Source organism: Vombatus ursinus, unplaced genomic scaffold (assembly GCF_900497805.2).
Source record: "Vombatus ursinus unplaced genomic scaffold, bare-nosed wombat genome assembly UNPS02014863.1, whole genome shotgun sequence".
Taxonomy (NCBI): Eukaryota; Metazoa; Chordata; class Mammalia; order Diprotodontia; family Vombatidae; genus Vombatus; species Vombatus ursinus.
The window spans coordinates 25,154,245-25,171,832 of record NW_020954641.1 but is presented as its reverse complement, the minus strand read 5'-3'; the positions used below and the strand labels follow the sequence as shown (position 1 = coordinate 25,171,832).

General features: G+C 38.5%; 1 protein-coding gene across 2 annotated transcripts in view; it reads left to right on the top strand.

Moving 5' to 3' along the window:
- SGCD (sarcoglycan delta) overlaps nucleotides 1-16,895 on the top strand; it is a 1,287,299-nt gene extending 1,270,404 nt beyond the window's left edge. For both annotated transcript variants that reach the window (XM_027841884.1, XM_027841885.1), the window contains 2 exons: nucleotides 12,635-12,758; nucleotides 14,936-16,895. In XM_027841884.1, coding sequence (XP_027697685.1) covers nucleotides 12,635-12,758; nucleotides 14,936-15,109 — 298 coding nt within the window. In that variant the 3' untranslated portion in view covers nucleotides 15,110-16,895. The remainder of the gene's footprint in view (nucleotides 1-12,634; nucleotides 12,759-14,935) is intronic.
- The last annotated feature ends 693 nt before the right edge of the window (nucleotides 16,896-17,588 follow it).

Here is a 17,588-nt window from a genome sequence, read left to right as displayed (position 1 = left end):
AAATCCCAAATGGGGTCTTAAAGAGTCTGACATGACTGAAACCACTCAAACTAATTAAATATTTTTAGTATTGAATTGGTGTCTTTTGAATGGTCTGATAATATAAAATACCATATAGTATGGGGGCTTAGGTGGCTATGATTTTTATAGCTGGTCACTCCAAAGAGACATATTGAATCTTAGAAAAGTTAATAACCATAAACTTGACTCCTCTGAGAGCTATGGCTGTGGGGGCCCTTGCTGTTGTTCGCAAGTTCCCGTGGAACTTTTGTCTGCGGAAAAAAAAAAAAGATCCATAGCCACCTTTCCTTATCATTGGAGCACTGGAAACTGTGCTTGCTAGAATGTTCTCATTAGGTCAAGCTAAATCAACAAGCATTTATTAAGTGCCTACTATGGACCAGGTGCTATACTAAAAGTGCCAGGGGTACAAAGAAAGGCAAAAACAGCCCCAACTCAAGGAGCTCAGTCTAATGGAACTGTGTTTCCACTATGAAGAAAGTACCTGATTGCATCTGAAAAGGAAACGACAAAGGCATGGGTGGTAAATATCATACCAGGGTCCAACGTGCTATTTGGAGGTCGAGAGTAGGCTGGAAAAATATAGGAATTTGTTTTACTTGATTAGGCATATTTCTTACAGGGGCTTTTAGTTTTTTCTTCTTCCAAATAGGGAGAGGGAAATAAATTGAAGGAGGAAGAAAGAAACTGAGGCAATTTTTTTGCCCTTTTTCTTTTTGCCAATTTCAAGAATGCAGAAAAAAATAGAAACACGGACAAACAGGAAAGCTTGAAAGTTATGGATTCAATTATATCCTTCAAAAGTAGGCTGGACATAATAAAGATCTGCAGTTTAATCATGAAACCTTTTTTTCCTGCTCTACTATGTTTATGAAAATGCCCATTTTATTTGTGCCTGTTAAATTCAAAACAAAAAAAAAGAATTTTTTTTAAACAAGTACATTGAAAAGAAAAACATTGATTTGAATCAGAGGAGTACATTTCTGGGAGATACTGATAGAAGCTGATGGGATAGGGCACAAGCACCTACAGCATTTGATCTCACACATCCTATCCTTATGTTATCATTGTGGTGGGGAGAAGGATTGGTTATTCACAGGTGTCTGCTAGTTGAGATTCATGACTTATGTTGTTCTAATATCCTCCATACATAATGTTTATCTGTATAAGGAGCTAGTGATAGATATTGAAGCTATGGATTCAGATACAGTCGAATAACACCTGAGTTCAATCATCTATGACCCTACATTGACACAGATAATCCTAAAAATCCCCTCTTTGCCAACACTGAGTTCTCACTCCTCCAAGACTCTATCAGTCTCTCTGCCCTGCATATACTTATCTTATTCTGATCAAATAATTTCTCTCTATCAAGATTTACCACCACCAAAAAATACATAGTCTCAGTATTTGACAACTGCTAATATACCAACCTCCTTCTGATCACATAAGACTATCTAGTACATTAGTAAGGGTAGTGGAGTGGATAGAATGCTAGGCCTGGACTCAAGAAGAGTCATCTTCTGAGTTCAAATCTGGCCTCCAACATTTCCTAGCAGTGTGACCCTGGGCAAGTCACTTAACTCTGTTTGCTTCAGTTCCTCATCTATAAAATGAGCTAGAAAAGGCAAACTACTCAAATATTTTTCCAAGAAAACCCCAAATGGGATCACAAAGAGTCAGGTATGACCAAACAACAAAAGTGCATTAGTAGAAATCCCATTGTGATGTACCTCTACTGCCTCTACACTGCAAAGATTAGCACCTGTATTCTCCACATTTGAGCTGTTCTCAGTATTCCAGTTTCCTGACAGGTATGCTAACCCCTCTCACCAACATCCACCCATCACCTTAATCTCTCTAGCTCTCTTTTAAAAATAAATCTTTTAAGGGCAGCTAAATGGTGCAGTGGATAGAGCACTGGCCTTGAAGTCAGTAGGACCTGAGTTCAAATCCGGCCTCAGACCAAACACTTGACACTTACTAGCTATGTGACCTTGGGCAAGTCACTTAATCCCAATTGCCTAAAAAAAAAAAAATCTTATAGTAATTACTTAACTTTGAACAGCTATATAGCCAACTGAACTTGCTTAACAGCTATTTACATTTAAATTCATTTCAGTAGCTAAATTATCATAATTTCAAATTCACTTCCTCTAAGTCTTCTTCAGGATTCTTTCTTTGTCAATTCATTCTTATTTATTGTTATATGATTGTAGTTAATATGTACTTCATTCTTCTGTTGGGTTTTTTAGCTTTGCATTATGTCACAAAGCTTCTTCTAAATTTTTTTATATGCCTCATGCTTGTCAATCTTAATCACATTTTAGTATCCCATTACATTAATGTACCATAATCTATTTAAACAACCCAACTATTATTGGAAAACTCAATTTAGGTCTCTTCCAGATTTTTCAATTATATCTAATGCTGTTAAGAAAGTATTTTAGCAGGTTGTGTGTGTGTGCGCGTGCTCACACGTGCACATGTACATATAAACATACAGACATACATGTATGTGGAGTCTGGGTCTGTGATAGATTTCCAAAAGTAAAATTATTTTATTATTGAGTCAAAGGGTGCTGTCCTTAACAGAAACGGGGAAGTAAGGAAGATGAAAAGGTTGGGGGAGGGAGATAATGAGCTCTGTTTTCATACATTGAACTTGAGAGTCCTATGGGACAACCAATTGGAAATATCTAATGTGTAGTTGATAATGCGAAACCAGAACTCGGTAGAGAGACCAGGGCTAGTTAGATATAACTAAGAATCATCTGTATAGAAATGATTATTGAATCTACGATAGCTGAGCAGAGAGAGGGACAGAGACACAGAAGGAGGAATGGAGGGAGAGGGAGAGAAAATAAGAGTAGAGTGGGAAGAGGAAAAGCCCTGAGACAGAACCTGGGCTACACTCACACATGTAGAACTGGTCATCTATGATGGTCTAACCAAGGAGAAGGCAGTGTCATAAATATTCAAAAAGGAGGGTGCTCAACAGTATCAAATTCTGCAAAGTGGTTGAGAATGAGAATCGAAAAAAGAATTTAATTAAGAAATTATTGGTTAGGGGGCAACTAAGTGGTGTAGTGGATAGAGCACTGGCCCTGGAGTCAGGAGGACCTGAGTTCAAATCTAGCCTCAGACACTTGACATTTACTAGCTGTGTGACCCTGGGCAAGTCACTTAACCCCGATTGCCTCACCAAAAACCATAAATAGATAGATAGATAGATAGATAGATAGATAGATAGATAGATAGATAGATAGATAGAAAGAAAGATAAAAATCATTGGTTACCTGGAAGAGAACAATTTTAGTTGAATGATGAAGCCAAAAGATAAATTGCAAAGGGTTGAGCAGTGAGTGAAAGAAGTGAAATAAATATATATAGACAGCTTTTTTTTTTTAGGAGTATCTGTGAAAGGGAGGAGAAATATAGGAAGGATAGTCTGTAGGGATGATAGGGTCAATTGAAGGTTTTTTAAAGGTGATTGTAAGCAGCAGGGAAGGAATTAGTGATGTGGAGGTAGAAATTGGCTAAAATTCTTCCATGGGACTTAGAAACTGGACTGACTCCCCTTTACCATAAATGTATTGTCTACTCCTGAAGCCTAGCTTTGGGAGTAGCTCTACATCTATGAGTTCCATGTTAACTGTGGTTCTTGGGCAAAATTATTGAAACCTATAACATTCCCATCATAGGCTTCAGAAGGGTCACACATTGTATCTTTATATCCCCAAAACTTAGCACAGTGTTTGGCACATAGTAAGTTCTCAATAAATGCCAGTTGACTAACTCTTCCATAACTGGCCCATGCTGACCAACTCATTCACTCAACACTCTCCACACATTTTAACATGATTGTTTCATTTCTAGAAAAGAGACAGCATGGTACAGAGAGAGAGGGAGAGATTTAGAATCAGAATCCCACTTCTGACATCAGCCACGTATGTGATCTTAGTCAAGTAACATAACCTCTGAACCTAGGTTTCCTCAATGGAAAAAAAAAGTAAGCTCTTTTTTTTTCAATCTTTCACATTTGTTTTTGTATCCCCATTCCCTAAGACATAAAATGCCTAAGATAAAGTAGGTAGTCAATAAGGGATTATTGATTCAAGTAGGAATAATAACACCTGTTGTACCTACATCATAGGGTTATTGTGAATCTCAAATGATATATGTAACAATATGAGTCTTTGAAGGGCCCCTCTAAGATGCCTTTTTATCAATGTTCATGAACTTTTAACACTGAGCTGAAGAAAGGTTAGGAAGGTCTTGTTGAAGAGACAGTATTGTGTGGTGGGAAAAGTGCTGGGTTTGCAGTCAAATGACCTTGATTGGGATCCCAGCTATGCCACTTAATACCTGAGTAACCTTGGACAAGTCACTTAACCTATCTATGCCTCAGTTTCTTATCTGTAAAATGAGGGCATTGGACAAACGTTCCAATTTTATATCTATGATCCTATGAATACAACACAAAGGAGTGTCACTAAATCAGTATAAACTATAGAAACTACAGAAGAGTCAGATGCCAAGAAAGCTCACAATGGGGTATTGCAAAGAAGTCACGATCCCCAAATTGGAAGAAGCAGGACAGAAGAGATTCATGACTCACTGTGAATTACAAAGTTTTGATTTTAAAATACAGAGGATGATAAGCATGACAGTCTCATGGATCATGTAGAATGGGGAGGATGTTGGGCACATCAAACAGGGGTAAGAGATTTGCAACTGTGTGGAAATTGTACCACAAGCATTCAGGTAATGCAAATCCTTTTCTTCTTTCCACACATAATGGTTTAGTTCAGGACAAAGTTATTGACCAAAGTTTGAGCCAAATACAGAGGGATTTTGCCATACACATTCTTTGAATGACACTATTTCTGCTTGCTAGGAAATATTCTTTTTCTCTCCTGAGGCAATTGTTTAATATGATAAAAATGACTATTAATGAATATGAAAAATATTTCCACATAATTAAAATATCTAGGTTTTTCCATGCTAGAGAGAAAATGAGGGCAGTTTAATTTTTTTCTTCTTAAAAATCAATACCTTAGGGTATAATGAGAATTAAAAAATTTGTCCTTTTAATAATTTTGTTGATATCTTTTTTTTAATATTACTTAGATTTTCTCCCTTAATCCCTCCTCTCCTCTTCTAGAGGGCCATCTTTTATGACAAATTTTTAAAGGAATAGGAAAAAATTAAGCAAAACTGATTAACACATCAAAAAAAAAATCCGTTTATTCAATGTTCCACACATGTAGATCCCTGACCTCTTCAAAAGAGTTAAGGTAGAGGGGAGAGATATTTTCTACTATCTTTCTTTTGGAGTCAGTCTTGTTCCTTATACTTTGCAACATTCAATTTCTGTTATTTAATCATTATTCTTTCCATTTACATTGTTGCAGACATTATATATATTTTATTTTTTCTGATTCTGCTTTTTTGACTTTGCATCAGTTCATGTAAGTCTTTCCATGCTACTCTCTATTTACTATTTTAGTTGCTCTCCTCTGTAGAGTCAGCAATAATTATGTATTCCTTTGGGGAAAACTTAGCAATTAATACACTCCTACCTCCACTCTGACCAGAGGCATTACATCCATGTGCCACAATCTGTTTAGCCATTCCCAGTTGATGGATATAATTTTTATTTCTAGCTCTTTGCTAACATTAATAATGCTGCTATAAATATTTTTGGAACCGTTCTTTGGACAACAAATGCCTTGGTATATATACCTCACAATGGAATCTCTATAACAAAGGGTATGGATGACTTAACCACTTTATTTGCATAATTCTAAATTGTTTTCCAGAATTATTATACCAATTCATAGCTGCAGTAACAATGAGTTAGAGTTCCTGGCTTTCACAACCCTTCCAATGATGATTATTCCCGTATTTTGTCAACTTTGGCAATTCACTGGGTGTGACATAAAACTTCAGGGTTTTGATATACATTGCTCTTTAGTGAAATTGAATATTCTTTCATAGAGTTATTAATAGTTTATAATTTTTTGAGTATTGTTTGTTCATAGTTTTTGACCACTTATCTACTAGAGAATGACTTTCGGTTTTACAGCTTTCATTAGTTCTCTATGTTGCATATCAACCCTTTATCAGAGGTATTTGATAGAAAGTCAACCACTTCCCTTCTTATACTAAATACACTATTTTTGTTTTTTAATATGTATTTATGTGTATATGTACATATGTACATGTATTTGTGTGCATTGTGTATATTTATGTGTATACACACATATGCATATATAATGTGTATGTCATGTGCATATGTGCTTATTTATTTTGTGAGCTTTTATTAAATTAAAAACTCATAGCTAATAATAGCTGGTACTTACATAGTTCTTTAAATTTTGCAAAGCACCTTACAAATATTACCTCATTTTATTCTAACAACCCTGGGAGATAGATGCTACTATTATCCCTGCTTTATAGATAGGAAACTGAGACAGATAGCGGTTAAGTGGTTTGACCAGGATCAAAAAGCTAGTATATGTCTGAGGCTGGATTTGAACTCAGGTCTTCCTGACTCCAGGTCCAGTACTCTATCCACCATGCCACCTAGCTGCTTCTATGAATAGTCCAGTGAATCTGAAAATTTATGTCTAATTCTGCATTTTATGAGAGGAAGGGAGCAAACATTCATTAAGTGCCTATTATGTGTCAGGCCTGTTCTAGGCTCTTTACAAACATCATCTCATTTGATCATCACCAAAACTTTCATTTTAAGTCCATCATCTCTCTGACAAGTGGCATGTTTCATCTTCAGTCCTCTGGACTCCATTATGTAAGTTGTTCTAGCTTAACTCTGCTTCATTCTATGCATTTCACAGAGGTCTTCCCATTTCACTCCACAACAATCCATTTCATTATTTTTATGCCACAATAATATCCCATTACATTCATATACCATAATTTATTCATCCATTCCGGAATTGATGAGCATTCCTTTAGGTTGTAGTTCCAAGCCAGTACAAAAAGAGGTGCTATAAATATATATACATATATATGTATATATATTGTGAAATAGAGTCCTCTATTTTTTCTTTCTTTGATCTCTTTAAAGTATAGGTCCAGTAACGTTATTGCTGGATCAAAAGGTCTGCACAGTTTAGTGACTTTTTAGACATAGTGAAGAGGTAGCTTTTGAATGGGACCTTCAAAGATACAGTAGGATGCCAAGTGTTGGGGGAGGGGAGCAGATGGGGAGAAGGGAGGTTAATCCATGTGCAAAAAATACTGTGAGGAAAAGGCATAGTTGTACACCAAAATGATGTGAATGACAGCAAGTAGCCATATTTGGCTGAAGTATGGCGCATATGGGAGAATCAAGGCTAAGAAGAGTTGTGGGGGAAAAAAACAGACTTCTGAGGGTCTTCTGTGTCAGTCTTTAGGAGGCTGGACTTTGATAGGGAGCCACCATGAGTGGAACGTGAGGAGACCTAATGCCAATTGTAATTAGACTCAGTGTCTGAGATTCATAGCATTCTTCTTATAGACACACAAGTATGTTTTAGAGATATCAATGAATTAACTACATTTTATATAACCCCACTCCCTGGAGAGGGCCAAAGAAGGTCCTTTCTACAGAGGAGAAAGGAGGGGTAATGATGTTTAATTGAATCAAAATAGGAATCAAGCTGATAGTATTGAAAGGAAACATTTAACAATCAATTTCTTTAGTCTCTCATTTCAGAGATGAGGTGAAAGCCTAGAGAGTAAAAATAAGTATATAGCAGGCAATATGGTATCATGGAAAGAATACTAGACTCTCTAATAAGGAAACCTAGTATCAAGTTCAGCTCTGACACTATCTTGCTGTGTGACATCTAGCAAATCCCTTTACCTAGCTGAACCTTGGGTTCCTTATCAGTAAAATATGAAGGATGACATTTCTCTTCCTAACCTCATGGAATTGAAATGAGAATCAGGTGACATAAAATATGGGAAAGTGCTTGGAAATCTGTAAAGCACTGTACTGATGCCAGCTATTAAGATGATTAATGTGCTGATGAGAAATGCCTTAGAATAAGACTTTTAAGTAACTTAATGGTAATTGAAAAATGTCATGTCATCAGCTTTGCCCCATGTTTCTTCTGGAGGCAGGATAGCTCCATGTAGCACCAAAGGATCAGATAGCAAGGCAATCCTTGACCCTCTTAGGAAGCCTTGGAAAAAAAGTTTGATGATGAAGAGGGTTGATCTCAAAAGGGAAAGATTTTCATTCATAACCATATACTTGACATTCTGTTTTCAGAAAAGCGACTCAGCAAGCATTAATTAAGCACTTACTAAGTGCCAAATCCTGTGCTAACCACTAGTGATATAAAGAAAAAAAAAATTCTATCTTGAAGGAACTTACCTAATTGTGGGGAAGGGAGGGAAAAGGCAGATTGTGCCTTCCTTGAAGGCCTTGAGAGTTCTCAAACTGACTATCACAGTTTCCCTTCCAAGCAGACCAACATCCTACAATCTGCTGTTTGCATAATCTTCTCGAGACACTGATTGATTCATGTCACTCCCCTGGATCTAAGATCTTGACTTCTTTGCAGTGTTTAGATGGAGGAAGGCCATGATTCTTAGCCTAGCATTCCAAACCTCCCACATTCTGGATCCACCCTATCTTTCTGACCTTATGTCATATCATTTTTTTTCTATGTACTCAATGCCCCAGTGGGATGAGAGCCTAGCTGCCCTAAACAAAACATGGCATGGTTTCCTCTATTTCTTTCCTCATGCTAGTCCTTATGCTTGGAATTCCTTTTCCCTTTTAAGAGCAGATGCAACTTATAGTTAGTTCTTCCATGAAGCCCTCATTTCACCTCTTCACCTTTTTTTCCACCAAACAAAGGAAACTAAATGCTATAGAGTTATAATAACTAACCTTGTCCCTGAAGAAGAAAAGAGAAAATGTACCTCCCTCCCATTTTTGTCTAGGTGGGGCATCATGAATGTGGAATATTGTACATACTGTCAGATTCAGTTGATGGGTCGGTGAATTTTGCCAAACTGCCTTTTTTTTATTTTTATGAGGGACCTGTCACTGGATAAAGAAGGATAGGGGTATACAGAGTGTCCCCTAAGTCATCAGATTTAAAACTGCACTAAGATTTGGGCAGCTAGGTGGCATAACACATAGAGTGTTGGGCTAGTCAGAAAGACTTAAATTTAAATTTGACCTCAGACATTAGCCGTGTGACCCTGGGTCAGTTACTTAACCCTGTTCGCCTCAGTTCCTCACCTATAAAATGAGCTGGAGAAGGAAATGGCAAACTACTCAAGAATCTCTACCAAGAAAACCCCAAATAGAGTCATGAAGAGTCATGATACAATTGAAATGACAGAACAACAATGGCTTTGGAGACGCCCTATATTCAGAAAGGAAGGTAATACAAAAAAATAAAAGCAGTGTAAAAAATATACATTAAGAAAACAAAAGACCAAACAGCACAGCCACACACTTCATGTCCCCAAGCCTGGGAATGGATGTTGCTGATTAAATCCCTAAACAGGGTCAGTCCAATCCCAGTTCTGGTGATATGTGGCAGAACTTCTGGGGAGGAGTAAAAAGTTTCAAAAACAAAAAGTGAAGACACGTTCTCTAAGGACAACCTCTGTGACAAGTAGCCACTCCTACCTCACGATGGACTTGTTCACAGAGTGTGATGGAAAAGCTGATGAGGAAAATAATAGATGGACTTTCTGTGACTTGAATGTTATCAGAGTCTTTCACAGTCAGCAAGGTGCTGGAGGTTAGAAGTCGATTTTGCCTTGCAGAAAGGTAGTATGTCTTAAGAGTTCTCTTCAATTATAACTTTAATAAGATCTCAACTCATGTAGAACTTTATGGTTTATAAATGAGGGTATATGGATAGAATTTTCAACTCTGGACCTAGGCAACCAGCCCACACTGGCTAAACTGGGATTCATGGGATAGTAACAGCAGGCAAAAGTGTAAAGGGAAAGTGTGGTTTTATTTAGGAAGGGGAATAAAAAGTGAAAGAAAGAAGAAGCAATCAATCACTGCTGTTATCATGGTGACTTCATGGGACCAGAAAGAAGAATGAATATATTTATAAGCAGTAGTTTGTTCCTGTGGAAGACAGAATCTCAGTCATCTGATGGTAAAGGGAATTATGGCAAAGAGTTAAGAGACCATCCAGAACTGAGTGTATTTAAAATATAAGAGGAAAGCAGATACAGAAAATAGAGAATTCTTTGCATATTACACATAAATTACCCTTACACACTCTTAGACCCAGTCAAGGTGGCCCACTTGCTGTCCCTCACACATTTAATGTGTTTTCTCTCTGCCTTTATGCCTGCTGTCACCATTGACATGTAAAATATACTCCTTGCAAAGCTCAGCTCATGTGCCACCTCCTACTTAAGGATTTTCCTGCTGCCCCTGTCTGTCTTCCAAATTTACCTTGAATTTGTTGTTCATTTGTTTTCAGTCATGTTCAACTCTTTGTGACCCCTTTTGGGGTTTTCTTGGCAACAATACTGGAGTGGTTTGCCGTTTTCTTTTCTAGCTTACTTTATAGATGAAGAAACTGAGGCAAACAGGGTTAAGTGACTTGCCCAGAGTCAAACAGCTAGTAAGTACCTGAGGCTGGATTTGAATTCACAAAGATGAATCTTGCCAACTCCAAGCCCTATGCACTCTATACACTTTACCACCTAGCTGTCCCTTACATTCAATTTATTTCCATGTATTTTTATTTACTTCTAAGTGAAAATATTGTCTCTGCAATAGAATGTACATATACTCTTTGAGGATAGGGCCTGTTTCACTTTTGTTTTTATATTCTGACAACCAAGGAGGGTGCCTAGCATATAGTGGGCTCTTAATAAACGTGTGTTGTTTGATTGACATTGATTCTGAGTGTTTTTATCTTCCTTCATCTCAGGCTAGTCCCTCATGTGCAATCAATTGTCAAATGTGTGAGGGAGGAATGGCAAAACCTGAGAATGCTTTTGGTACAGAGAAAGGAGGAGGAGAGATAAATATTCTAGAGCAAAGTTGTCCACATGTGTCCCAAAACACTCCCAAGTGTGACCCAAACCAGAGTAAAATATTGTTAGGAAACGTATAACAAATAAAAATACGATAGAACATTGATAATATTAACCTGTAGTTTTCTAAGCCAACATGTAACTTGCAGATATCTTTATGTACAACTTAGTTTCTCTGTTTGAGTGTGACACCACTATTCTAAGGAGGGTAATATTGTTCCTTTTTTGTGTCATCATTAATCTGTGGGGGGTCAAGAAAGGAATGGTGTCATTTTGGGAGAGCTCAAGCCATGCCTTATGAGTATATTAGGACTGGAATTTATTTCTCCCCTGAAAGATGAGGATGAAAAGTTATTGATAAGAAAGATTCCCAAATTATCAAAAGAAAAGAACATGGATCCTCTGCCCTCTTATCAACCTTACTATTGCAGATGCATTAAGAGTTTATAAGGGGATGGTGTGTCAGAACCAGTCTCTTGACATTGGGACCACAATTCTCTGGGCCATGAGAGAAGCAGCCTGGATTTCAGATAGACTGCCTTTCAGCCACAAGTCCTCTTTAAAGGGTGTCATTGATGTTCCACAGCAGAGGATTCCAGGAAATGGTGGTGCTTCATCTAACATTGAGAATAAACACTTATTCCATAATTTCATTGAAGCCCCACCTTGACACAGAGAAAGAGATCACCAAGTAAAGGATTTCAAGCTGGACAGGAATCTTTGTTTGACTCCCTTGTTTTGCCCAGAAAGCAGTGTGGGATAGTGGAAAGACGCTGGAATTCTGAGTCAGATTTTGTTCTAATCCTGGTTCTGTTGCTTCTCTACTGCCTATGACCTTAGGCATTTCATTTCACCTCTCTGAGCCTCAATTTCCCTATCCATAAAAATTAGACCACATGATGTGCTAGGTCCCTTCTAGTTTGAAATCTATGATTCTGAGTGTCTTGCCCAGCACTGTATAGGTGGTAAGTAACAAATCTAGGATTGGAAATCAGACTTTCTAATTTCAAATCTACCACTATAACACGCAGCCACCTTTCGCTTTAGGAGAAAAGAGAAAGGAAGCATCCTAGGCCCTTCTGTTTTCCTTGAGTTATCCCATGTTCCAGAAATGCTAAGAAGACAAAATTATACCAAGCCCATATATTTAGTTCTACTTAAAGCTGGGACTTTAAAGGCCGTCTAGTTCAACCCATTCATTTTATGGATGAGGAACTGAGGCCAAGAGAGGTTAAATGACTTGTCCAGGGTCACACAGCTAATAAAGTGTCTGGAAGTACACTCTGACCCAGATCTTCCTATCTCCGAATCCCCACATTCTACTATGCCATGCTGCCTCTCCACAGTGATGGAACCTGCTTAGTGAAATAAATGAAAAATGGCACATTGGTGGATTGGGGGCACAATAATTCCACATCTCTGTGGGAAGAATGATACATAGAGCAGTATCAAAACAACCAAGATGGGATGGAAAATTAATTAAGTCAGAAGAAACAATCTCTTTCCTTAGATAAATCAGTGAGTACAAGGAAATAGGCTAACATTTTAGGGGTTTTTGTTTCAGACTCGAGTCTCCCACCCGTTCCTTAGTGATGGAAGCCCCTAGAGGAGTTGAAATCAATGCTGAAGCTGGCAATATGGAAGCCACATGTAGGACAGAGCTCAGGCTGGAATCCAAAGATGGAGAGGTAAGGAGAGGTGGAGGTGGACAAGGAGTGAGGGAGAAGAACAGTAATGGTTAAAAAAAGAAAAGAAAAAAAAAGATTTCATACAAACCAAGACCATTCCATCAATGTCATTTCCCAAGTTGGTCCAATACAGAGATGTCAAATTCACATGGGGGTGGGGGGGAACTCTTAAGTATGGTCTCCTGAGTTGGGGGTGGGAACCAAATTGAAAAGAAATTGAGAAATTTTTAATAAATTAAAAATACAATACAACTTAGAAAATGTTGATTTGTGGTTTTCTAAGTCAGCATGTGGCCCTCAGTTATCTGTTTCTATTTGAGTTAAATACCACAGGTCTAATCAGCAACCCTTTGAAATTATTACAAAATCCTAGTCAATGAGTTAGAATAGACCTTGGAGGGGCAGCTAGATGGCGCAGTGGATAGAGCACCGGCCCTGGATTCAGGAGGAGCTGAGTTCAAATTCGGTCTCAGACATATAACACTTACTAGCTGTGTCCCTTGGCAAGTCACTTAACTCCATTGCCTAGTCAAAAAACAAACAAACAAAAAAAAACAACAGCAGAATAGACCTTGCAGTTCATCTATTCCTATGTCTACAAAAATAGCAGTCTGGCATAAGTGGTTACTCAACATCTGTTCCAGTACTCCAGTTAAAAAAAAAAAAAGTTCCATGACCTCTCCAGGCCTGGATCCTTTTGACACTAAGAAGTTTTTCCTTACATGGGGCTTACTTCTAGCTCTGCCCTCAGGGGCAGATCTGAACCCTTAGTAAGTTCTCAATCTGCCTAAACATATCATCATTGAACCTATAATAACTCCATCTTGTTTCAAATGATATGAGACTGTCAATTTTTTTTTCTTTCCAAAATCTTTTTATATTCTATGATATTCCCCAGATCTACCAGTCTACTAAAGGAAGTAAGGTCAGTCTACTACCTGTTACCTGAATATTACCTGTTCTTGATGAAACCATGATGGCTATTGGTAATCACTGCTTCCATTTCTAAATACCCATCATCCATTCTAGAACTCTCCTAGGTATTGAAATACAGCCTAAGCTCTCCTGCTACTATTTTTCCTGTTTGAAAACCGGCACATTTGTCCAGCCCCATGACACCTCTCCCATTCTCCAGAATTTTCCCAAGGTCCTTGACAGCAACTAATATTGCCAGTTTACTCAGTAGAATAGGATGTACTTCATTCCAACTTAGTAATTTGAATACACTGAGAGATGCTAGATGTGTCCTTGTCATTTCCTTATTTATCATTGGTTTCAACATCAGAGTAGGTCCTCAAACACGAAAAAGATTCTAGTGCACTGAATTTCCATTCCCATGATTGTTCAGTATCTCACTGAGTATTAATACTAATTCTCAGTTAAAGTGAATTTAAGTCAGGCAAAAGATGTGAGGATCAGGCTCTGTGTGGCATATGAACTTGGACTGGGTCTATTCGTGATGACTTTCTTAAAGCTTTGGAGGAGTCTTTCTTCCTTAGCTTCTCTGGTGATCAAGAGCCAGCCTCAGAATCAGGAAGACCCAAGTTCAAGTCACACCTTGGACACAAATTGTCTGAGGGACCCTTGGCAAGTGAAATATATGCATATTTACATATTGATATAGCTATCTCCATTCACACAAAGAAATATGTAAGAATATTTATATTTCAATATAGAGCTCTATAAACACTGAGAGAACCATTGATCCTTTTCATTCTACTTTCATGTATGCATGCTCCATGCAGGCCATTGATGGGTAAAGATGTGACTCCATCCAGCTTATCTGATCTATCTGAATTGGTGAATAAGACCTTTGTGAAATAGATATGCATTTGTATAATTATGAATGGATTTTGGCAATCATGAAGTTAGACCAGAATTGACTATGGGGATGGCCACAGAAGTCTCTGTGATTGCTTTTCAGTCCAGAGGTATTTGTTCTTAATGCACATTGCTACCATCTGCACAAACGCCAGCTCTGGGAAGATTGATAATTATCTCTTGATGGACCTCTGTGGTATGTATATCTATCACAGTCTTCTCTTCTGAACCTCTGTGAAATTGGACTTGAAAGGCTTTCCAGAGGTGAGAGCATCCTATTCTGTCTGAGCATGATACAGATAAACTTTACTCATATAGACGATTGACCTTGTCTCTTCCTCTCTTGTCTGCTTTAGATCCAGTTAGATGCTGCCAAAATCAAACTACCTAGACTGCCTCGAGGATCTTATTCCCCTACGGGAACCAGGCAAAAAGTATTTGAGATCTGTGTCTGTTCCAATGGAAGACTCTTCCTGTCTCAGGCAGGAAGTGGTTCCACCTGTCAAATCAACACCAGCGTCTGCCTCTGAGAAAGACTGAGTGTCACGGACAGTAGAGGATGGCACTGGGGCTGGTTTTCTGTCTCAATGAACACTTGCTGTGGACTCTTTTGACTAGAACCCGGAAAGCGTCATGGAGACCTTTTTTGGTGCGTGTGTGTGCGTTGTGAGTGTGCGTGAGGGTGGGGCTATGAGACTTATATATATTGATAGATATAAATAAATATATATATATATAAATATATAGATAGATAGAAATAGAATCCTCTGTATAAAAGAAGGTTTCAGTACAAAAGGATCCATGGGTGACCCCCAGTTACACATTATCAGTCTCCCACATCTAAATTCAACCTCTATTGCAGACTATCAGACTGGTTATCCTCAGACTCCTGAAACATAATAACAATGCAGTCTGCCATACTATGCCATAGACTGGTAAGATCCCTTTAACATCATGAAATCCCACTGGCATCAGCCAAAAGTGAGACTCTCTTCATGGTGAAGAGTGACAAGGCAGCCCTTCTTTCTCGTCATGGTCCTGGGAGATTTGGAACATCAACTCTGCACTTCAAGGCAGAGCAGGGATGGGAGTCAAGCACAGGGGAACCTAGGAAGCCCATGTCTCATTCTTGACCATGTTATGGGTTCTCAGTGGAGGGTGTTCAGGTTTTAGCTTATTCTCCTCATTCACATGTGCCCAGTATCTCAATGTGGTATTCCCTACCAAGTATGATGAGTTAACTCATCCATGAAGCTGTGGCCAATTTAAGAGGTGGCTATATTGTAGAGGAAGTAGGGAACTATCTTAAATCATGGGTTGAGAAATCCCCTCATTCTTAGCAGGAAATTCTAGAGAAAATATCACAAAGCGGCTGCTATTTAAGATCTGTCCAGGAAGTACAAGTACCACATTTGTCTAAGGTACACTCTGCAAATGAAATAATTTTCTGTGAAGAATAAAATGAGATGCAGGTATTGTGCACCAGGGAAGGAGGACAATAAGTCATTAGCCATCTAAAGGTTTGTTTGCTTGTTTGTTTGTTTTTTTTGTTGTTGTTGTTTTTTTTAATGATCTAAATTAGGGAAGAGGATAAAATCAATCCATTTGGCCAGTTGGATAGAGGAAAGATTGTGAGAGGATATATCACAGGATAAGCTACTAAGAGAAGAAATCTAACAAAGGTTAAGTTCAGTCAGAGGAGTTTGATCTTTTTTTTTTTCTCAAGTGCTTCCTCAGAGTCTGAGGGCGGACTAGATTTTTCAGAGCATTTTCTCACAAAGCTCTAGCTCAGATCCACTCCATCTATGATCCAAAGAGACAGAGGATGGCAACATACTTGAGATTTTATTACTGGAAAGGTCAAATCCCTATCTTCGCTGGGTCAATATCCAATGCAATCTGCTTATCAGATGCATATGTCATGCTGTTAGTGCCAAGATGTTCTTTTCCCTACCATGTTGGACTTGCTGATTATTGGGAAGGAATTGGACAGGGGATGGGGGAGGCAGAGAGGAGGACAGCTTTAACTATAGTAGCAGAAGTATGAAATCTCCCAGAGCCACTAGTGGCTGCCACACAACCAGACTGGCTGTCACCATATACTCCCAGCCATCAGCTAATTGATTATGTCTATGGCCATCTTCCCACCACTGTCAATGTGAGGGGTCACCCTGGATTGCGGTTGTACTGGGACAAGGGACCGTACTGTCTCTGTTCAAAGAGGGGCAAATCTGTGCCTATGCCTTAAAGTCAATGCACTTAGCAAGGAGAAGCACATCTCATTTATCCTGTCATTTGATGTCATTTATTATTTTAGGCAAGGGGGCAGGGGGTTGGGAAATGGTGTTGTCAGAGCTGGGGTGGGGAGGGTGGTGATGAATCAAATCAAACTAAAGAAAGAGCCTGGGGAAGACATTGTGAGAAAGTCACATCATCCTGCATGTGGGATGATGATGGCCAGACCCTGCCCTTAGGGTCCTCATGGAAGTCTTTTGGGGAATTCTCTAAATAGCCATTTCTAGGGGCTTTACCTTCACCAGAATGTAGAGTATTCTTTACTCACAAGGAGAGGAACTATTAAAGGTATATTCCATCTGAAAGAAAACTTAGTATGTCCACCAGATGATGGCCAGGCACTCATTTGCAGATTCTTTTTTTCATCTTTAGAAGGAAAAGCTATGTGCTAAGAGATATGGTGCCCCCACTGAAAGAATGGATATTGTGTTGTAAGAAATGTTATCCATGTTGCTTTTTATCTTTATTTTAAATATGGAGGGTCCCTTCCAACAAGGGAGGATTGAGTTGTGTTTTTTTTTTTTTAATCACGGTTCTCTGGGAAGAGTCTTGGGAGGGAGGGAGGGATCTCATGAGGTCATTTATCTGGTATAGTGGTGTCAGGAAGGGGTAGAGCATGAAGAACTTGAGATTGAGCTTATAGTGGTTTCTCACTGGAGTAGTAGTGGATATAAAGGGAAAATGGACTGTTGGCCAAAGAGAATCTTTGTTCTG